General features: G+C 47.9%; 2 protein-coding genes across 3 annotated transcripts in view; both read left to right on the top strand.

Moving 5' to 3' along the window:
* The window catches only part of LOC144150782 (GTPase-activating Rap/Ran-GAP domain-like protein 3), a 751818-nt gene that overhangs the window by 202385 nt on the left and 527004 nt on the right, over positions 1–22429 (top strand). The window lies entirely within an intron of this gene.
* Positions 8781–20930, top strand: LOC144150842 (uncharacterized). 2 transcript variants are annotated; one of them, XM_077682201.1, is made up of 2 exons: positions 8781–9586; positions 12447–12678. In XM_077682201.1, exons 1-2 carry the CDS (start codon positions 9327–9329, stop codon positions 12661–12663), a joined length of 477 nt encoding a protein of 158 aa, XP_077538327.1. In that variant the 5' UTR covers positions 8781–9326; the 3' UTR covers positions 12664–12678. The 2 variants fall into 2 exon arrangements, with proteins under 2 accessions (XP_077538327.1, XP_077538336.1); XM_077682210.1 differs by lacking the exon at positions 12447–12678 and adding an exon at positions 19245–20930 and having other exon boundaries at positions 8796–9586.

The following is a 22429-nucleotide window of genomic DNA, read 5'->3' as shown; positions in this document are numbered from 1 at the left end:
ACTGAGGAACCTAGACTCGCAGCGGCCATTTTCGGAGGAGAAGATTCTGTGTCACTGGCCTTCTCTGTCATCCGCTCAGAAGGCGACTAGGGAACTCTTACGCTTTCTACGGGCGTCGAACACCAGACTATAGACTGAAAGCCTCCAGTGGCAATCACTGAACTTGAACGTTTAGTGCTATAGCGCTGGGCATACCTGTCTGCCCCAACTTTTCTTCATTTTTTCCTTTCCCTTTTTTGCCTATTTTCTCTTACCCACGTGCAGGATAGAAAACTAGGCCTTAGCCAGGTTAACCTTCCTGCCTTCCTTCTACATCCTTTCTCCTTTTTTTCGGCGGTTTTACACGCCGATCCGGAAAATGCAGGGAAATGCACAGAAATGGGAGAGGGTATGACAGCTGGAACTTGTCGGCATGCGTGTAATACCCAAGTTCGACCCAGAAGTGATTTTTGACGTGCATTCAGGTCTTTCCACTTGCCTTTAAAGGGACACTAAAGGCTGAATAACCGTTTGTTTTAACTGAAAGATCCCGCGTTTCATAGCTTTCCCTATTTTGTTCAGGCAAAGGGTGCCTTCTTTGCTAATAAATATACAAGTAAAGCTGGCATTGCTCTATTGAATTTCCCTTGAATATTTTCGTGGCGTTACTGGGCACGTCACAACGTGCTCAGTGCGAGCAGAGGTCCTATTCTTGACTTTTTAGATCGTCGTCATCTTTATAAAAGCCTGTTCTGAATGGCTTTCACTTTTATCATAAGGATTGGAAGCCAATCAGAGTGGGTCTTTCTGAAGCCAACTTTACATGGCGGTGCTCCTGACTGGACGATCATCAAACCCTGCCGCTGTATGCCGCTCATGGCCGAGCATTCCTTGCGCTACCCACGAGAGCAGGGTTGCGCGCATGATTCCCACCAGGCACCGCGCCCAGCAGCGCCACCTGTTCTCAAATGGCAGAAAAGCCCGCTTTCGATGCTGCGCAAAAAAAAAAAAAAACTTTATTTTTAAAGCGAAAGCTTTCTTCCCATACAAAAATATTGTATGGTCGGCTATAGAAAATCCTTTTTATGGTCGTCTTTAGCTATTTGGCCCAATAATCTTTAGACTTTTCTATGGCTGTCTTTAGCGATTTGTATCGCCATTCCTATGGGTGTCTTTAGCTTCTTCTATAACCGGTTCTACGGCTGTCTTTAGCTATTCTTATCGACATTCCTATGGGTGTCGTTAGGTTCTTCTATAGCCGGTTGTATGGTTGTCTTTAGCTATTCGTATTAAAATCCCTATGGGTGTCTTTAGCTGCTTCTATAGCCGGTTCTATGGCTGTCTTAGGTCTTCTTTGGATATCGCTATGGATATAGAAGAATCTAAAGACACCCATAGGAATGTCGATAGGAATGGCTAAAGACAGCCATAGAAATGTCTAAAGATAATTGGGCCAAATAGCTAAAGACAACCATAAAAAGGTTTGTCAATAGCCGACCATACAATATTTTTGCATGAGCTGCAGCCAGAAGAGAATCACCACTACTTGAAACACAGCGACAGCAGCAGCCACTGAGAAATTATTAGCCCGCTGCCATGCCGGCATAGAGCCTTGCAGATCTCTAGAACCTGTTCTGTGGCACTTAGGTGCATTCTGTAATATATGCTCCGTGAACACTTCAGCGATATAGGGGGATTGCGAGGTTGCGATTGCAAACACTTCGCCAGTTTTCATTCACAAAAGGCTTAAACACAGGCATTCAAGGAAAGCAAAATCAAGGGGTTTATTCATTCCATTCATCACATAAATGGCTACTATCTACGCTACTTCACCACCAGTAAACAGTTGTTCACATACGCCGATCGAAAAACACAGCACACGCATTCCAACACCCTGGCTCACGCTTAAGTGACTCGCTCGACAGCCACACTACGCGGCACATTCCCCGCGAACGTCCGCCGAGACACAAATACCTACAGGTGCTGGGTAGTCCATAGAAAAGAAAGCACTCAGAAGTCGTTCATTACACTCAGTACTCAACGCACACAGCTGCAAGTTCGGTGGCTAAAATGGAAATGCACTCTCAATAAAACAATGAAGATGGTCGCACACAATGCAATGATAAAAAAAACGTTTTTCCAAGTTCATTCAATTAGTTACTAGTAAGTTTTCTCAGTTCGCGAAAAAATTATTTTTGTCACATCACCGCGGCCAAATCTTCACTTCTGTCTACGTTGCAGTGCCCATGTGGTGCAGGGTAGTTTAGAAAAGTATTCGTGAACACCAAAAAAAGTCCTGCATTTCTCGCACTATAGTCTCTTCAGTTCGTAAGATCACTCACCCTAGAGTTTTGCGTACGATGAAATTCCTGTCACAGTATCGCAGGTATCCATTTTCGCATGACTTGAAGTTGATGTTGAATTAATAGTAACACTGTCACCGTAAACACCGAAATTCACGACACCAAAAAGCGACATCACACCATCTACACGAGCACATTGCCGTCGAGTCGAAATTCCCAGCACCAGGCAACACGTGCCATGCCCGCGCACATGAACAAGGAGACGAAATGTGGCTGACTGAGTACATCCAGGTATAAGCAGGTCCATCGCGATAGCAAATAGTGCGGAGATACATGCTCATCTTTCGATCTTTTTCTAACTTGTTTGCTGGTAATTTTTTTTTGGTAAGTACAAGATCGCTTAACGTTTTGTTTTCTTCATCCGAAAAAAGTTGTATCTGTTCTCAGTACTCAGGGAACATTGTCTGTCACTAGCATTGCTGCGCGCAGGAATACTAACACAGCGCGGGCCGCACGGCCGTGTCCTTCGGTACCCATCGCCAAAACCAGTATGTCAAACAAACAAAAGAAAACAAAACAGGGAGCAGGGGTGTCCCCTCTACCCTTTCATCGCTTCCCAGAATTTGTTCACCGCGCCTCCTTCGCCCGGCGTGGGTCGCTCTCCCCCTTTCTCAATGACTAATCTGAAAGTGGGGTCCGCGGGAGAAAGAATGCGGTTGTTCGCAGCTTCCACCATATTTCTGAGAGAGCGTACCCTGGGCCGCGAAAGTTATTTCCAATCTGCTTCGACGCTGTGAGGGCCGTTTTCAGAGAAGGCCGCTTTTTCACTTGACCGCGGCAGCGAAGGGCCACAGAGGAATAATTCTACGAAATTATACGTCTTTCGGTCAACGTTCATTTGCAAGCTTTGCGGACGCGCAGTATCCAAAGTTGCAACCTGAATTTGAGCGTTAATCAGTAGCTTCTTTTAATTGTACTTTTCCCGTATTGTTGGTATAATAAGTACCTAACCTTATTGAACAAATACGTTCATATAACCGGCCGATCAACCTCATCATCGTTATCCAATCTGTGTTGTAGATGTAGCTAGGTAAATCATGAGTATATGAATTTCGCGTCATAAGTCATATTGAAACCAGCAGAATAGGATTTAATGGTTGCTCGAATTATACCTTTATAGGCGAACACTTTTCGATTAGCGGCTGGAAACTTGGAGCCGTATGTTACTATGTAGTTAGTTAAAGAAGTCTTTATGGATGCAGGCTTGTCAGTTCTGCGCCAAACGCTTTCTTAATGCCGGCAAAATGTTGATAAATTATCACACATCTAAAGGTTTACAGTTATATATTGTACTGTACCCAGCAGCAGAAGCTTTTATGGCTGCCTCACTTTAGCTTTAAAGCAAATTCCCTCCAATAGCTGGCAGAAGACATCCGTATGGTTCCTAGTTTGTAGACTTAGAGCTAAACAACGGCCCATAGCCAGCCAAATGAGCTTTTATGGCTTTCTCTCTATAGCTTTAGGACGAACTCTTTTCAATAGCTGGCAAAAGACAGCTGAATGGCTTGAAGTCTGTAGACTTAGAGCGAAACAACGGCCTATAGCCAGCCGAATGAGCTTTTATGGCTTTCTATCTATAGCTTTAGGACGAACTCTTTTCAATAGCTGGCAAAAGACAGCTGAATGGTTTTGAGTCTGTAGACTTCAAGCTAAAAAATGGTCTATAGCCAGCCAAAAGAGCTTTGCCGCGGCTGGTCTATAGAACTAAAGCCATACATTATTCTTTAGCTGGCTACAGTTACCTGAATAGCTGGGACTCTATAGACTAAACACATTAGGATGTTCTATAATCGTCTAAAGAGAATTGTATGGTTTACAGTCTTTAGTGCAGGATCTATAAAAACTTCAATAGCTGGCTATAGCCTAATTTATGCCTTTTTATGGGTGACCATAGAGACCCATAGGCGGCCATAGCTCACCATACATTTTTCAATAGACGCCCATAAGGCATTTTTGTATGGGTTAGTGGGACTGATGGCGTTGTGTAAAAAAAAAACGATTGCACTTCCCTACAGACCGGTTGGTCGACAGAAAAGATGTTATTTAATCTTTGGACGCACGACGCGTGCGTGAAGCCGAGCTTCCATTGTGTCAAACGGTTACTTAAAAATCGACAGAAAGGAATGGTTCTAGGTAAGGCAATGCATGCATCGATCATGAAGAAGGAGTACAGTAGAGTACCTTAATTTCATAGACCACGTAGCGGTGTACATTTAGATCGTTCGTAGATGCGTTTACTTAGTGCGCGGAAAATCGTAGCATGGGTTCGTTCTTCGTTTGCGATTGGGTTCTCTGAAGGTCTGACGATCTATTGGACGCACTTTTAGCTTTCGCGCTTCTCTCAACTTTCCCTAGGAACGGGGAGGTAAAGTTTTGCCCAGTTCTATGCAGGTTAAGGAATATTTACGCAGCAGTAAAATTCTACGCAGGAAAATTTCATGCGCGCGCTGTCTGCGGCCCTCCGCTGCCCCCGGCGCAGGGGCTCAACCATGCGTGGCGGCGGGTGGCTTTCCCACACGCATGTAGAACTCCAGATGGCGGGTGGACGCGCAAACCAGCTCCTCTCGAGAGTTATATGCAGGAACACTGAGCGCTCGCGTGAGGTACTGCTGCCTTGCAGAAGGTGTAGAAAAAGACATAAACCCATTTTCACCAAGTGTGAAATCTCTGGAACAGCGGAGCTGTGGTCCTCTTGTGTCGGCTCGAAAATAAGCGCGCGCTCTCCCGAGAACGGCAGCGCCGTCACCGCGCAAATTATAGTGTTCACGCAAAGGAATAGGCAGCTAATGATCAGCGGCGGGAGGCCCCCTCCCCTCTCCGTTCCCTAGCAGGACGGAAAGGAACCCGCCGATGATGATGATGATGATGATGATGATGATGATGATGATTGCTAGTGGTATCCCCTTTGTAGCGGGCTTATGACGTGTCATCTTACCAAGAAAAAAACTAATATACCTATGTTTTACACTCTTCGTTTAATGCTAGCGCTGCTGTTAGGGCAGGCACAAAAAAGTTATTGCGCACAAAATAATTATTTTTTCTTTTACAGGTGGTAGCTGCCCTAGGCAACATTCCCCTCTCTGCTTTTCGTCCACCAGCATTCTAATCTTCTTTTCGTCGCCTCGACAGCCTTGAAGTTAACTTCCTCTGTGCTACTCTTAAATTCTAGGGCTTCTGGAAGCCGAATATTTCCCTCATGTAGATTTGGACGGATACCCTCGCATTCTAGCACTATGTGCCGCATAGTTTCTGTTTCTTTTCCGCAGACCTCGCACACCCTATCATTTTGTGAATACTTCTCCACAAAGCTCTTAGTTCGCAAGCAACCTGCTCTAGCCTCAAAAAGCAAATCACTGCCCTGGGAATTATCGCAGAAATTTTCCTTTCTGATGTCCAATTTCTCAGCTCAGTGTATCTCTAATGACACTTTAGCTTCCCTCTTTTTTTCTCTCCGTTTATTCGTTTCAGTCTGCCTTGCCTCTTTTTTGGTTACCTTGGCTGTTTCGGATTCTCTAGTTCTTTCCGTATTTCATCGTTAGCCATCTAGTCTTCTTTAGCCACTGCGTGTCCACGCTTTTCAAGTATAGGTACATAAGTACCTTAGCTGTCCACCTACGTTGATCCATTGCTCTCAGCCTCTTCTCAAAACATATTTTACTCTGCGCTTCCGGAACTTCAAACGACGCCCAGCCCATATCTCCCTGCACTGCTTCGTTGTTTTTCGATGCGCTCCTTAGGCCAAGCGGCCTGCCGTTCTCTGGTTCACTTCAAGGCCTGATAGAACGTCTGATTTTAAGCAGAGTGCAGCATTCGCAAACGTGAGACCCGGAACCATTACTCCTTTCCACATTCCCCTCACTACTTCATATTTGTTATACCCCCGCAGAGCTCTATGCTTCATTGTAGCTTCGTTTCGCTTTCCCCTACCATTAAGTTGCCCCTCGTGAGTTCTTAAGTACTTATCCCCCTTCGTTTATATACACTCCCAAATATTTATATTCCTTCCCTCTGGGTAATTCGCCATGCTGGATAAACACTGCGTCAGTGCTAGTGTCATTGAAAACCATTATTCCCGATTTTTCTGCGCTAAAATTTAACCCGAGGTCGGTGGCTTCCTGGCCGCTAATATTTATTAGCCGCTGCATATCGGTTTGGTTATCAGCTAAAAGAACAATATCGCCTGCGTGTAAAATTCCCGGAATACGCTGTTGTACCGCTTCGCCTTGCAATATATGCGTTAGGTTTAACCCTAATTGACTTTCTTCTAGTTTCTTTTCCAGCCCTGCCATGTAAAGCATACGCAGTTTTGGGCTCAAAGGGCGTCCCTGTTTCAGTCCCCGATGAGTGTTGACCTGCTGTGCGCATCTCTGCCCTTCCCATGTCAGGTGCACTCTGTGATCTTTATAGGTTGCTATGATGCACTGTACTAACTCGTCATCTAAGCCCTAGAGTTTCAGCCCTCCCTAGACCACCGTGCCCTCCATCGGTGGGTCTGGGAACCTGCTCCTATTCCTGCATGACGCACGGCCTTCAGCAGATTTACGAAACGGCTCGACCTACAGCAGCTCCATTGGCGGATCCAGAGGGGGGGTCCGGATGTCCTGACCCCTCCCTTAATTTTTGAATTTAAACCTCCAAGATGACCACTCAGGTCGCATAAAAAGGTGAATTGATGACTTGTTGTATTCCTTGTGTTTTTGCTTTCCCGAAATCTCAGTGAATAAATAAGGCTCCTCCTCCTCCTTCTCCTCTTCCTGCTCATCATCATCATCATCATCATCACTGATAGGAGCTGACCCCCCTCTCAGAAAAAGCCTGGATCCGCCCCTGAGCAGCTCCGCAGTTAATGCACGCGCAACTCTCGAATAAGTTGACGGCAGTCTCGTTTCAAACAAGTTTGGTAACAATCTCCGAATTTACCACTGGTTGCTGCATATAAATGCGCTAACGGAACGTAGGTACTCTTGCGTTTACCGGTATGCAGCTTATGACTGCGCTTGTGCGTAAAGTGCAACATTTTAACGAAATTGAAACTGAATCAATGCTTACTACCTCTCCTGAGGCATCGAATATTATAATGTTCGCTAGCTTAAGTTCGTGTCCTTTAAAAAAGCACGTGATAAGAAAGGTTCGCGCGTACATTTATTGTATGTTTGCATGTCCCTGCCTCATTGCTTGTTTCAGAGAAACGCTAAGGTGAGCTGCACCATTCCCGCACTTCACTGTGTTAACTTTCTTGAATTAACTTTCGCTCAGGTCGTTATCTTGCTTGAAGACGGCCGGGCGAATAATAGCTTCCGTACCATTTATAGGAGAAAGCAAAAACAAACTGTTTAATTATTGTCTTGGGTTCGTACAAAACTGACAAATGCGCCTGGGCGGCGCCGTTCTTTTCGCTCACATACGCTTTCTCGCGATCCACTCAGGTCACTCACCACACACGCACACTCGCTGACGCTCGGGAGCTCTTTCAATAAATGTTATTTCTCTCTCTCTCTCAAACGCTCGACTGCCTGGGCACAGTCCGTCTCGCGTCCCCGGAGCCAGACCACTTGAGTTGCCGGTGTAGGATGTCTTGGCGCCGCTCGGTTGGTCATACACACGGCACACGGGACGGCGAGCAACGAAACGACCGTGGGAGCGCGTTTGCCAGCTCGACTTAAGTGGAAACAGAGGTCCGAAATATAAACAGAGCACCGACACTAAAATAAAATACACAAGGAAACGCAAGATATCGGAGGGGGGCGAATCGTTCTCCTACAACTGGTAACTGCTCATTAAAATACCTGATGCCACAAGTTGTATTGCGGTGAAGTGAATGGAGAGGGCGATATCAGTTTTCGCGTTTTTTGGCCTTTTCTGTGCCAATAAGCAACTGCTGCTGGCTTGAGTGCTATATTTGTATTCGTGATATTCTTACTTGCCAATATAGGCCCAGTAAGTTTTACGATTTAGTGTTCCTTTAATGCGTCGAGGGCGCTCGTGGTCATGTGATCAGCTGCACTATGGTCACGCCGTTTCATGAGGAGGACCGTAATCACTGATCATAATCGTCCCCATATTCGCTGACGTAAAAAAGCGAAATTCGGCACGACAGATTATGACTTTATCGCACGTAGTTTAGGGAGTAACATTTCAGAACTCCATTTTTCCAACTTGTTGCGTGAAGTGCTTACTGAAATATGTTTCTGGATCTACATGTTTGTCCTGGAAACCCAACTGTTTTACTAAAGAAAAAAAAAACAATGACTCGACTCGGAAGCGGCACTTTGGTTACATCCCTTCGGCGGGGCTACGTATTCGTGGAATAATGTAATCTGGAGTCAGCACTTGATAGAGTTGTGCGCTTTCTGAAATCCTTGCGGCAAATAAAAGTGCTCCGCAAGCAGCAAAGCGCGCAGGCCGCTCGAACTTGACGTCCCGCAACTTGGGCCAATCAATCTCCGTCTTTCCCTGTGCTACTACAATCCGTTCACCGCCCGTCCGTTCACTCTTCTATTGCACGCTACGTATTATCTTCGCTCCCGACCGTTTTCCTCCTAGCTTCGGCGGCCGGGAGTGCACTGGGAGCAAGAAAAGTGTGCCGGGATGTGCGCGGGGCATCGGCGGCCGTGCCTGCGTAGCCGTGCCGATGGAGCGCAAAAGAAAAGTCCGTAGTGGAGAGCGCCGGAAGCGCTCCAGATTTGCGCCGCGCGAACAGTGCGCACGGTGGCGAGGGGATGCCGCCGCCCTCGAACGTTTTGTCGCGCGGCGCATGCGCCGGTGCTTCGGGAGGCGGGGGCGGGCGCACGTGACGGCCGGCTACGCGTCACTTTTCGAACGCGCAGACGGCGTTCAAACCCGCGCGCCGTGCCGACCGTGGTCCCCGACGCGCGGTCGCGATGGACGAACCGGCGCCGAGCCGCTGAGCAGGCCGCGAGCCGCGTGGACACTCTGCGGGGCGGGGGGGTCGCGGCGGGGGGGCTGTCAGCACGTGAGCCGGCGATGCTGCGACGGTACCAGGGCACCGGCGGCTCAGCGTTGGACCTTGCCGAGTTGCAGCGCGAGGAGGCGATGGGCGCCGCGCCCTGCTCGTCCCGGGACGCCGCGGACGGGCCCAAGGAGAGCCGTCTGCGGCGCGTATTCACCGCGCACGTGCGCCGCCAGAGCAAGAAGCCCCGACACGGCGGCTTTTCGCTCAACAGCATGCTCAAGGAGCCCCTGAGACTCGTCAACTCCGTGCCGCTCAACTTCGACTTTGGCAGGTGAGGTGGCACGCCTGTCCGAGACGCACCTTCCGGACCACCTTTTCCTCCACTTCTGGTCGGAAATCGCTTCCCTGTCGCGCTGCCGTCGCTCGCCGATGCTGCGACGACACTTCGGTAGACTCGCACTTGTCTGCGTAGGCTACGCGAGCACACGCTCTTGTAGCAAGCTTATCATGTCCGTTTGGGAGCCTTGGTCAGTGCGACTCCTGTCGCCTAAATCAGTGACATGCCTGTTATGCGTGATAACTCTTATCTACATCATAATGCAGCCCACTTGCGCCACCGAAGCGGGAAAGGAATATAACATCCATTGACCGTGTTCACACGCAGAGGGGTAAAGCACTACAACCTGGAAATATGGGTAAAAGGCGCTTAGAACGATTTAAAACCTGCATTTCAACAGCAAAATGATTTAACTCGCGCGCGCGCACACACACAACTCACACACAGAAGGAAAGCCAGCAGTCTAAAACGCCATGGAAGGCATGGGGGAATAGTTTGACCGTGTTAAGTTAGCCTGTTTATAACTATGTTGGGAATAAAAATTGAGGAAAACACGCGTCCAGAGTAGGGACCGAGCCCAGGCCTTCCTATTATATGTCAAATGCCTTACCAATTCGGCTATATGGGCGACTGTGTTCGCCCCCACTTCCTGGGGTGTTAATGCTTAGTACAAGTCTATGTTACGCGTGAGGGTGGTAACCAGCGCCGCTCCGACAAGTCGGAGGGAAGTGGGCCTTCTTTTAAAACCCCCGGTCGTGACTGATGGCTTTCGATTAAACTTTAGCAGGCCGAAACATTTTTTTTTTCTTTGGCGGGCAACCAGGTGAAGGGATAGTGCCGTTTATGAGTCAGCTAAACCACTTTGATCACAGAAATAAATTTGATCACATAATGCGCCAGGTGCGGGATAAGACCCGTTTTATTGTTTATGGCTGTGCCGTTTGTATAGAAGTAAAAAATTATCATCTCCCTTTTGCAGGCACAAACATATACAACCGCGTTCTCCATTTAGTTTCACATGCTGCAAAGTGAGCCCACCTTTTTCCGAAGTTTAGCGAACCTAGTAACTCGGTTCAAAGAGATGCGAACAAAAATGCCCTGCTTCTGTGGCTGTAAAGTTGCCCGTAATATTTTTATCCGGAGCCACTACCGCTTTCTGAGCAGTATGCACACCTTACGGCGGAAATAAATTGAGCGATAGCTACCTCGTCTGACCATAAAGCAGCCGGCGGGTGTTTTCTGTGTTCGCATTTCTTTTACCGCAGAATGCGTAGGCAAAAACGGTTATTGTAGCGTGGATGTTCTACGTGCGCCGTGCATTGCAGCTCAGGAGAGGAAATGTTCGATGCTGGCTGAAACTCACAGGCTATTTCGATCACAGACGCCATTATTAGCCACATGCATGCAGTTACTCAGGGAATTCTTGACATGCACACGGAGGCATGTGTGGCCCCGTTATTGTCACAAATTTCGGAGTTACAACCTGCTGGAACTTAGAGTATCATAAACAAAAAGTCGTGAAAGAATGCAACACGTAAGAAATTTTAAAGTGAAAGCAGATATAAAAGAAGTTTTAAGGGTTTTAGAAGTTTTAGAAAAGGAGAAGTTTTAAGAGAAGTTTGAATAAAATTGAGAAGTTTAAGGTAAAAGCTCTGCAAAATGATGTTCAAAAATTGCAAATATTAAAAGCCTGCGAAAGTATCCATAAGGAATTGCAAATTATCGGCACATGCTAATACTAAAAATTTGCGCGTTGTTTCAAACTTTGAGAAAGTGCAAAAGCACCATATTATGCCGGATAAGCAAGAATTCGATGTAGCAAACATTTTGTTATATGAACTCCCTACATCAGGTAGCAGCAGTACGCCCTGGTTTTGTCGCTTGCTTTGCCTTAGTAGGAGCAGAGTGCGAGCAAACAGCAACTGGAGACACTTTTGCTCGTGCATGAAAGCAGCGACGTGCGAAAGCAGCGACGTGCATGAAAACAGCGAAGAGGTCCAAATAGAATCTCCTCTTTAGTGAGAGTACGGAAACGCAACCTGTTCGTCGCTTAACGATGAGCATACCAGTTTCCGTCCGAGTACATGATCCACGCGGCACTAGATGCCGTGAGTGCTCGCCAGGAATCGCGGCCAAGCGACGAAGAAACACAAGCCTTCTATTTTGTCGTCTTCTTTTTCACACAAGGGGCTGACGAGTGTTCAGACCATTATCCTAAAGAACAGCGTTGCCGCATGTCTGAAGTATGACCCTTCGCTTCAATAACAAGCTATATGCGGAAAATCTCCAGCACACGTAAGGGTTCGCTCGACAACTTTAGGCTTAAGTGCGAACCGGCAACGTTCTTATTCGCGGCTTTGTACCCGACTTTCACTTTCTCCACTCAACGCCGCCGTAGTACAGCCTACGTTGTAGACTAAAAGAAAAGGCCCCTTTTATAGAGATTTCGCACAAATGTTAAAACCGCGCGACAGCTGCCATTCCCATTCAAAACGCGGCGCTAATTCATAAGCCACGCTTTTGTCTACCACTTGACTCGGAATTCATTTTATTAACGCAATCCGCATTCAGAACGCGCTCACCCACGCTCTTTTGTCACTTTTTTTTTTCCGTCGCACGTCATCTAGCTAGCCTGCTGGCCCTATTTCTCGAACGCCCCCTGTGTGGTTTCGACGTTTCTATTTCGTTGCTGAGGGATATATAAGCCGCCTAACTCGTGCACCATGTTGCAGTCGGCAAGAAATGCAACATTCCAGAAAGGGCATAGACGGGGCGGATTTTGCGTGAGGGTGAGAGTGGAAATTTAATGGACAGGAAAAGGGATCCTAACAGCGAGCTTGGCTTTCTACTCCAGATGGTCGTGGAAGACCAACACTCGCACACGGGACTCTATAAGTACGGAGAACAAGCCGAACTACGTAACGTCTATACGCCAATTCATAGTCAACATAAACAAGCCAATAAAGCGAATACATGGATCTAAAAATGTTGTATGTCCGTGGCCTCGCAATTATTTTTTCTTGTCTCGCAAATTTCAGGCGCACCTGCTTGCCTTTTACAGACCAAGTTAAGAAGCGTTTACTTGCTTGGCACGCGTTGAACCCTCAGCCATGTACAGGCCGGGTACTGCGACGGGCAGTGTTCATGGCAACTATGTTAACTGAGAATATTACGATGCCCGGTTGTCGAAAATCATTTTTCTCCGCCAACGTCTAATGGCATGACTGTTTCATGATGGTAATTGAAAGTTTAGGTAGCTCCTTTGGAGCGTTCTAATGGCTCGCTGTTTTAAAACGCTTTATTTTGGTCCTTCAATCATCTATACGGCTAAATCAATCAAAGTATGAAGTTGTGAGTGCGCTCCAAAGATATAATGACGGGAAACGAAAGGGGAAGAAACGAGGCTAGATCGCTTTTACGATTTTGTGGTAGCGAAAATTCTGTCATTGCCCAGCAGTGCGAGTTCCCGTTAGCTTAAAACCTAAATATGATGGGTAGCAGATTCGATGCTGTCGGCCGAATATTTCGGAGGCAAGATCGTGACGATCCTTGGCCAAGCTCACCTGGGTTCAAAGCTCCCGCTGAGAACTTAATCCTTTAATGGGTGGCGCAAAGGCGTGCTTACCCATTTCGTCGAAAATGTTGCTTCTTTTTCTTCGCAGCCCAGTACAACGGTTTTTGAACTTTTTATGCATGATTCAGCGTGTAAGCAGAGCAGGAAAGCGTCAAAATCGCCCGATACAAAATTATCTGAGCGCATGTGGAGCACACTGCACAGGCACAACATGTGCTTGTTCTTCTCGATAGAAGGCGGTAAGCTTGCAGTTCGCACGAGTTCGGTCTCCAACCAGTGATATTTTTTTTTGTAGATGTGACGCAACGCATATGATAGCGTGGAACAAATATTAGCTCTTTCACATCTCGCTTGAAAAAAGTAGTACCGGACAATGTACATGCCCGCGAGAATGACAAATGGTACATTCATATTTAATGATAAGCGGTTAACAACTATCCATCGTGCCATTTTGCCTGGCGTGCTGCTCTGCGACGAGAATTTTGACTAAAGCTGAGAAAAGCCATTGATTGTTGTTCCCTCATTTCTGGTATACGCGGCACTGGTGTAGATATGAATTTGTTTTTCGACAGGAATTGCGGTGACGGTAAGAGGAACGGCTGTTTGTCCTTCGCCCATGACAACTGCATTTGTACAGAGTGGGTTTCCATTTGGAGGGAGAAGGGGGGGGGGATGTTTTGTCTCACTTGTTTAGACAGACACTGAAAACAAGGAACGTTGGTTCATCAAATAAAGTCCTTAGTTTGGAAATTGGCCATACCCCATGCACGACACAGCTTGTAAAGACGAAAATCGTGAAGGCAGGTGGTGCTGCCACAGTCCACTTTGTTTTCGGATTTGTGGTTCCTCACTCTGTGAATGCACGTTTACGGAGCTCATCAAAGGCTCTGGCGAAGTATAGTCACATGCTGAATTGGAAACATAAAAAAAATAAATGCCCCTGGCAGTTTTCGGTTGGTTGCTTTCGTGATTCCAGCTAAAAGGCGTCGGCTCGCAACGCCTCACTCACTCACCGTCTCAATAATTGAGCAAAATCAAATGGCAGAATGCTGCATCTTTCTCTGTCGCCGAAGCCTATCTCAGCGTATTCAATAGAGGAAGTCTGTTTTAAAGACGATAGACTTTCTTGGGCTACTTAAACCCAGAAATTTTGGTCTGTATGTCTGTCTGTATGTCTGTCTGTCTGTCCGTCTGTCTGTCTGTCTGTAACTCGATTCAGCCACCCGGCCAAAGTAAAATGCTTACTGCGCAAGAGTGTTATATACTCACAGCCAAATGTAAACGTTTAAGCCTGGTTTAATGTTCATACTTGTCAAATTTGTTGAACAAGAACAAGGCATTACGTAAATATAAGACAGGAAATTAGTACACAAGGGATATTTACACTGTTCCTTTATTTAAAAATCCCTGGGTGCTTGGTTTTTCGATAGCAAATGATATTCTACATCTACTGCAGAAAACCGCCGCCTCCTGGAGGCATATGAAAAATCACGCGGCAACAGCAACGAAAGGTTCCACTAGCTAGGTTCCACGTTCTGCTTGGAACGCACGTGGAGCACGGCCACGCGGTTCTATAAACCTTGTAGTCGGTCGCCTCCATTCACGCGCGTCTCCGCCGTACTGCAGCGCTGGCATCGAGGAACCCCGCCTGTAGCAGTGGAACGCGGTAAATTCAAATCGCCTTGAGCAAACCTTTAGTGTTTGCTTTGGGATAAGCGCGACGGAACATGAACAGCATGAGAGGTGAGCGGGAAAGCGAAGGGGGGCATTTCCTTGGCAAATGACTACAAAGACTATCGTCTTTTGACGACATCTGCAACGAAAGGAGCAGATACGTGGCCAATTTTTTTTCTTTTGGCGTCCATTCTTTGTGTCGTGTTTTAAAGGCGATTTCAGCTTACAGGGACACGCTTCCATTGCGAAAACATCTCTGCCATATTAGAGTGTAGACAGACGTAGTATATATTAACGGACAGCTTTCCAAACCACTAGCACTAGAACACGGTTCATACTTGTCAACACCCTTAAGTGCAGAGAAAACCTTGGCCGCATAACACAAAACAAAAGTACATAAACAAGGGAAGCAGTATTCGTTTAATTAACAATATGCAATGAATTGGTGGTTGCAAAAACCAAGCGAAACCAGTGCATATAGGTATAAAAATAACTGTGCCGAAAAGAGGCGAAATAGCGGAAACAAAATAACAAATTCAAGAGCTATTCTTTCTGTGAAAATGGATGGCCAGGGAAGCTGCAGTCCAGTCTATACACGGCTTCCCCATTACGACGACAGAACGGGAGTTATATTCAAAATGGATAACGACAGATTGTCTTGACGACGCAACTGCCGCCCCAAGAAGCCGGAAGAAATTAGACACGCCAGCGCTTAGAACGCTGACAAAGATAGAACAGTGGGAACGTATACCGCCACCCCGAGGAGCTGGAGGAAACCAGACACCCAAGAGTTTGGAACGTCGACAAAGAGAGGTCAGTGCGAGCGAGATGTGGCCGACGCGGGTCGAAAAGGGGTAACTCTTTGAGAAACCTTTAAGTGTGCTGATATTGAAAATGCTGCCTATTGGTAACTAATTAACCGGGTGGAGGGATGAAATAGAGATATTCGAGGGTAAACTGTGGACTCGAGCAGCACAGGACAGAAGCGGTTGTAGGTCAATGGGACAATGGGAGAGGCCTTCGTCCTGCAGTGGACCTGAGAAGGGTGATGATGATGATGATGATGGTATAATTACTATAAGTGCATATCCAAGTGATAAGGCGTATAAGGTTTTGCATATAATCAAGCGATTTTGCATCAAACTCGGGACCGTAGGTTTTGCACACGCAGGGCAATGATAGACGGAACCCTAGTCATAAACCGCTTCGATGTAAATAGGCTCTCACGCGCCATCCGCACGAACACGGCCGCTGACGTGATTCGAGTGGCCACGTGGGCTACGGCACCAGCGCTAATGGCTGCGCTGGGCGGTTTAGACCGCGTGCATCCGGGGAAGCCTGCGCGATTGACGGTTAACTGTGCGAAAAAAAAAAAGAAGACTGTCGTGTGCCATTTGCACGTGCCGCGCCGCTTAACGTCCCGGCGACTCGAATCATGGCAAAGCGTCCAGTAGCTGCGCGCTACCGTTCGCCTATTTTTGATCAAAAGGCATAACAGCTGGGGTCCCTTAGATGCCTCATCAAACGCGAAAAGTGTCCGTCAACGTCGTCGACACGAATGGTAGCGAAATGGCTGCCTCTGTAAACATAAAATAATTGAATAAAACACATTTTGTTTCGCGTGGGATTTCAACCCGGGTCGCAAGACCAGGAGGTAAGGGTGCTAACCACAGCGTTAACCCTGCGCCGTACCGTAATAGAAAATTGAATTGAATCGAATGACATTTATTAAGATGGGGGGGGGGGGGGGGGAGGGACATGGCCGTAGTTGGGGAAGGGGAAGAAGGGAGAGAGGGGGAGGTGATCACTCAATCGTTAGAGATGACTCGTTGGAGACAGATGATCAGTGATTTCTTTGGAAGGGGGGGGGGGGGGTGTACACCCCATCTCACACTACCCTTACCAGGCCACTCTTAATGGAAAAAACACCTAGAGCATGCAGAAAATTTGGGTCTTCGTACGGGGGATCATCAGGGGACGAGTAAAAAGACATCAATGAAGCGAGCCCCGCGAAAGGTGGACGCGGCACAGGTGCACGTGGAGGAGAGCTCACACTCTGGGGAAGCTACCGAGTGAATTGCGGCCAGTGTCCCCGTCGGAGTAATTCACGTCAAGACAAAGAAACGGAAGCGAAGAAAGAGACGCAAACATGATTTTGCTGTAAAGAAGTCTTTGATAATCTAGAGGCGTTTGCCTTCAGAGCACGTTAGAGCACAAATCCTCGGAAACTCAAGTTCCCGAGGATTTTTTTTTTTGCACATTCGGCTATTCGGTTTAAAAGCTCCATCAGCGAGATGGCTATTGTTACAACTGGGCCAGTGCCAGAGTGCAGGCTAAATAAAAGTTTGTGAAACGTTTTGGGTTTTGCACGCAGAAGCTCCGCGTGGGCTATGAGACGAGGAGAGCTACATAATAAGTTGTGGGACTTAACTATCTTTTACGTGCGTCGAAATCTTGACGTACGGGCGTTTTAGGTCCTCCCCCCTCCCCCCCCTTCGACGAAAAATTCTCGTTACGGCTTAATAAAAGTTCGTGAGGCTACCGCCTGTGAACCCGGGGGGCCGCCGTACTTTGCACCGACTGAGGATATTTCGAGACAGACGCTGCAAGCTGAGCCTGAAAGGGGTCAAGGCATTTTAGATATTTCAATTTTAAATCCACAGAGGAAGCTTTTGCAACGTCAAGATCGCACAGGCGAGGTGGTGCTATACAAAGAGGAAGCCCCTGGTCATTATCATCATCAACTTTGACTTGGGAGGTTGGCCTTTTCAGTTTACTTAGCTCTGTGTCTCACGGGGCGTTAATTCAATTGGCGCACATGGAAGAGCCGAATAGCAAAAGCACGCGATTTTTTGTTGACGAAGGTAACCAGAATTAAGGCACTACGGGTCAAATTCTGCACTGGAGGTAATGCAAAAAACGCCTGCTGTCTGTCTGACAGCAAGTTACAGGAATACAACATGCATTGATTGATTGATTGTGGGGTTTAACGCGCCGACGCTTCACAAGCGATGAGGCGCGCCGTAGTGGAGGGCTGAGGATTCATTTGGACCACCTGGGGATCTTTAACGTGCGCCGAAATCTCGAACGCACGGGCTTTTTTGCTTTTCGCCTCCATCAGAAATTCGGCCGCCGTGGCCGGGAATCGAACCCGCGTCCTCGTGCTTAGCAGCACAACGCCTTGCCACTGAGCCACCTCGGCGGGTGCATACAAGATGCAGAAAAAACTAACAAACATTGAGAAAGCCGTAGCTCCTTTGTGCCTGGCAATAACACGCAGCACAGTGTTCAAGAAAAATAATCCACGCGTTAAATAGTGAATTGGACGAGGCTTTTTCGTGCAGTATACGACGGAACGCTGACGTGAAGCGTTTAGAGCTCGTTAAAGAGCGCGGCACAGGCAAGTGGCCGCGTATCTGCTTCCTTCGCTGCGAATGTCGCCGAAAGACGATAGCCTTCTGCCGCCTTCGTCACGCAAATGCCTCCCTTCTCTCCCCCGCCCACACGTCACGCTCTTCCCCTCCCGTCTCGCTCCCGCCATGATAAACACGGCGGAGGAACGCGGAACAATTCAATTGTTCCGCGTTCCACGGCGCCAGTCATTTACTGGAACCTTTCCTTACTGTTGAACATGGAACACCGCCACAAGATCCACAAGCTGTTTTTGTATTTTTGGCTGGAAATACTGTTTTCAACGCGTATTTTTATATGATATCGCAAAAATGAATCAGCCATGCATATTTAATTAAAATAACACTGCAAATACCACTTATGTATTGATGTTTTGCCTCAAATGGGCCTACTGTTTTCTTTTTGCTCAACAATGTTGACAAGTACGAGGTGTGTTTCCGGATTTAGTCGTTTGGAGAAGTTTCGCCTGTATAAAGCTCTGGTTCATACAAACATACGGACAGACAAATCAAAATTTTCGGGTTTAAGTAGCATAATTTCATAAATTCATCTCGAACAGTTGGGGCTACGAGCAATGTAACTGCGCTCTCTCTGCAATTTCGACCGCTGTAGGTTGCACCTTGATACACAATAATCAGCGACCACGCCACACGTTTTTTGAAAACAGGGCGCTGTGTGGGTTCAGCCGACTATTTCGTGCCGAGCAGGATTCTTGTGAATAACACAACAAAGGCAAACTAGAGATTAAAAACACAAAGAAACTAATATAATTCCACCTTCTTTACTTCTTCCTCGGCTCTGGCGTATGCGCAAACATTTCATTGTTCCCGTGCAAACGGCTCCGTTTCGAAGAAGCTGTAAGCATTGTCGGCAGTACTTCGCAGTTTGCGCTGGAGCTCGCCGATATTTTTTTTATTGTTATTCTTATTGCGAGTGAACTTTCGTGGTTCCCGTTTTGTGTTTTTGTTCGCTCGAAGGGTGTATCGTTTTCAGTGTTGTGCAGGACAATGCTCAGTTCATCACGCAGTTTGGACACGGCCGGCTCTCTCTATAGCTGCCGCCCCAGCAGCAGCTGCCGCCTGTGCGCTCCAGAAGGGACGCTTTGAAAGCGAACACGGCCTCCTAGCCAGCCAAGCCTCACCAGGCACCTCGCCGACTCCTGTTCCAGCTGTACACAAACTTGTCTGCCGGCTTCTATTCTCTGCGCTCGAGCGCTAAACAGAGGCCCAATGGTCCGTCCGTTAATCTGTTCTCACAGGCGATTCCGCCTTCCGAATGTGCGCGCACAAATCATGCGCCTTGTCGGCAACAAAGACCGTGCCAAGGCTTCATTACAAACACTCTCCAAAACTGCGTATCCGGTCATTTTGCACACCTGTAGTTTTAGAGCGAGTGTGCATGCGGGCTTTGCCACATATATTTACTGGCGTTGCGAGTGTGACTGTTGCGAAGCGTATATTTACTCGGCAACAACCACGCCGAGCACGTTCTACGTTACCACGGAAGTTACATTAGCGACATTTGGACGTTTTACTTCTTGTAAAGTGATCCCGTATCTGGCCTGGTTGACCAGCGCGGCGAATCGCGTTGGTTCAATGGAACCGAACAATTGTTTTCGCAGGGGTGTTACCGTTTGTTTTGTAGTCAAATCGGTTGAAATTATAGTTGTCGTACCTATTGTTCCTTCAAATACGAACACGTTATCATTTTGCATTATCACTTACATGACACAAGAAAATATTTTTTTTGTGCAGCGTTCTTGGTGGACAGTTACTTCGAAAGTTGTGCTGCAACAACGAACGTTTCTGGGAAACACAACAGTGAGAGCATCGGCGCCTACGAAAAGCAAAGAGGAAAACGCGCCAATGCAACCGACTACTTCAAATATCTGCAGGTGTAAAAGCCAACGAGGACCGATCCATTCACTGGTGGTTGCGGATTACACAGCGAAGCGGTTTCAGTTTGATTGGGTTGCACTTATCCACGAAACTAAACACGGTTGACCGGGACCGAGTCCAAAGGAGTACACGAACTTGTGGGGGAGGGCCTATCCGTAGTCCACATACTCATACAATGCAAGGCACTTGACACAACACGACACAAACACTTTAGAGAACTCTACAGACAACATATTCCCCTACACCCATCGTTGTTTCTGGGTGACGATGCCATGGTTTCTGTGAAACGCGTGTTTAAGTATTTGTCACATGTTAAGTTTTTACACCTCATCTCCTATCATGCATAATCAAATCCGGCCCTATACACCAGCCATCACCATTATCTTAATTGATCTTACTATGTCCAGTTTACACGTTTTATACCTACCTTTTGTGGTAATCACTTCTTTTCATTAAATAACTTCTCTGGCGCTCTTTGCCCTCGTCGGCCTTGCGCCATTAAACACCAACCATCATCGTCATCAACGAACTTGTGGGTATCGCGGGCCGGCGGCATCTGCGTCATTGGCGGCAGGAGCGGCCGTGTCGCGTTCGACGCCACTACCCTCCCTCTTCCCCTGCACTACCGCAGCTGCTGCACCACGCCCTTTCCCACTACCCCAACCTCTGATGCGGCGCCGAACGTCCACGCTCTCCCCACCTGTCCTACGCCGCGGCTGCTTCCGCCCCGCGCCCTCTCTCCCTACCCGTATTTCTGTGCAGGGACATTTTCCGCCACGACCCCCCCAATCCTTCCCCCGACCTCAGGAAACACATGTGAGAGATGCATACAGCGGCCAGAGGTAAACAACGTCACAGCAAAAAGAAAAAAAAAAAAGAACGTACCAGTTTGATTTTTCAGGCATAGGCTTTATTGCCACGAACTCGTTGGTTCCTAAGAACAGCGACAGCGCGCTTGCCGAGCGCCAACAACGTCGTCTTCTTCTGACCGTCCGTCGATGGTGATAGTGGGGGATTGACCATCCGCCGTGTCAATGAATACTAATGATTGCGGCATTACCGTAAACGCCGAATTTTTTTTTCTAATCGTTCCGGTCCGGTTGACCACTTTGTATTTCTGGTACTTGTGGAACAAATGCAAAAAAAAAAAAATCTTGACTGCCCTCAAGGCGAAATTTAGAACCACGGAGTATCTTGCTCCGTGTTTAAAACCATTGTTGCGTAAATAAGACGTGTGTAGCTGTGGTTGGGTTAGGGCGAATAATTGCCAACCGACCTTGTTTACTTCTAAGTTCGCAGAAACACAAGCTCACGTATACCGGTGTGGAATCTGTGGAATCTGTGCCTTCTCCCTCAATCGGCAAACCTGCGTCGGACGTTTTTTTTTTTTTCCTCCGGAGCGCGTAGAGGAAGCATACTTTCTATGTCGGCAGTACTGTGGCCGATCAAATTTTCACCCCCCCCCTCCCACCCCCCCACCCCCCATTTTTTCATATTGAATTTGTCTGATCGTGTTATTTGTTTTTGTGTCAGAGGATGAGCGATTTTTTTTTCGGCTAGTTAGCGGCAGTGTGCGTATTGAATTGTCGGCGAAAGGCTGGCTGCCCGCTGCTTGCACGCTTGGGCCCCGCGGTGGTCTTTGCGCTTTTGTGCGCTCTTGCTGCGTTAGTGATTGAGTGTAGGGTGAAATTGCTTCGCGGCCGGCCGCGGTCGGCGGGGCAGCAGCACCTACGGCCGGCCTTTCGTGCCCTCAATCAATTCCCCCGCTACTGCCTGGGAGAACGTTCTCGTCTTGCCCAAGACAGGAGCTCTGTGTCAACGGAGCAATACGTGCCGTGTGCAAAGCGCCGAGGCACTCTCGGCGCCGCCGCCGCGTGTCTCAGTTTACACCAGCTACCGGTGTCGTCTATTCATCCCGTGCCTGCGCACGGATGTCGGCAGTGCGCCGGATGTCTTCATGGCGCCGCCGCGACGCGTGCACGCCTCGTCTGGCTGCCAGAGAATTTCTACCCGACCGCCGTGTGTAAGGGGCCCGCTTGGTCGACGAGAGAGAGAGCCACCTTCGAACGCGCCTGGTGTGAAACCAAACGACCTTAGTCTGGCCGCGAAATAAAGTGCCAAGCAGAATAATCGCGCAGAATACCCGTGCAGTCCCTTGTAATGCCGCATGCACCAAGGGGTGCAGAGAAAGAGCTCGAAGAGTTCGTCGAGTATGCATCCAGGACATGACACGGTTGACGCGCTACCAGACGTGAAGCCGGAAGCCTTGGTGAGGCTCGT

This window comes from Haemaphysalis longicornis, unplaced genomic scaffold, assembly GCF_048455015.1.
Source record: "Haemaphysalis longicornis isolate Haplotype H1 unplaced genomic scaffold, Haemaphysalis longicornis Haplotype H1 scaffold_1, whole genome shotgun sequence".
Taxonomy (NCBI): domain Eukaryota; kingdom Metazoa; phylum Arthropoda; class Arachnida; order Ixodida; family Ixodidae; genus Haemaphysalis; species Haemaphysalis longicornis.
This window is presented reverse-complemented; position numbering and strand designations above follow the sequence as displayed.

Excerpts from the sequence above, each read along its gene's own strand:
- LOC144150842 (XM_077682201.1), top strand. The coding sequence starts at position 9,327 with ATGCTGCGACGGTACCAGGGCACCGGCGGCTCAGCGTTGGACCTTGCC. Across the intron at positions 9,587-12,446 it reads CTCAACTTCGACTTTGGCAG|ATGGTCGTGGAAGACCAACA; the intron begins GTGAGGTGGCAC and ends TTTCTACTCCAG.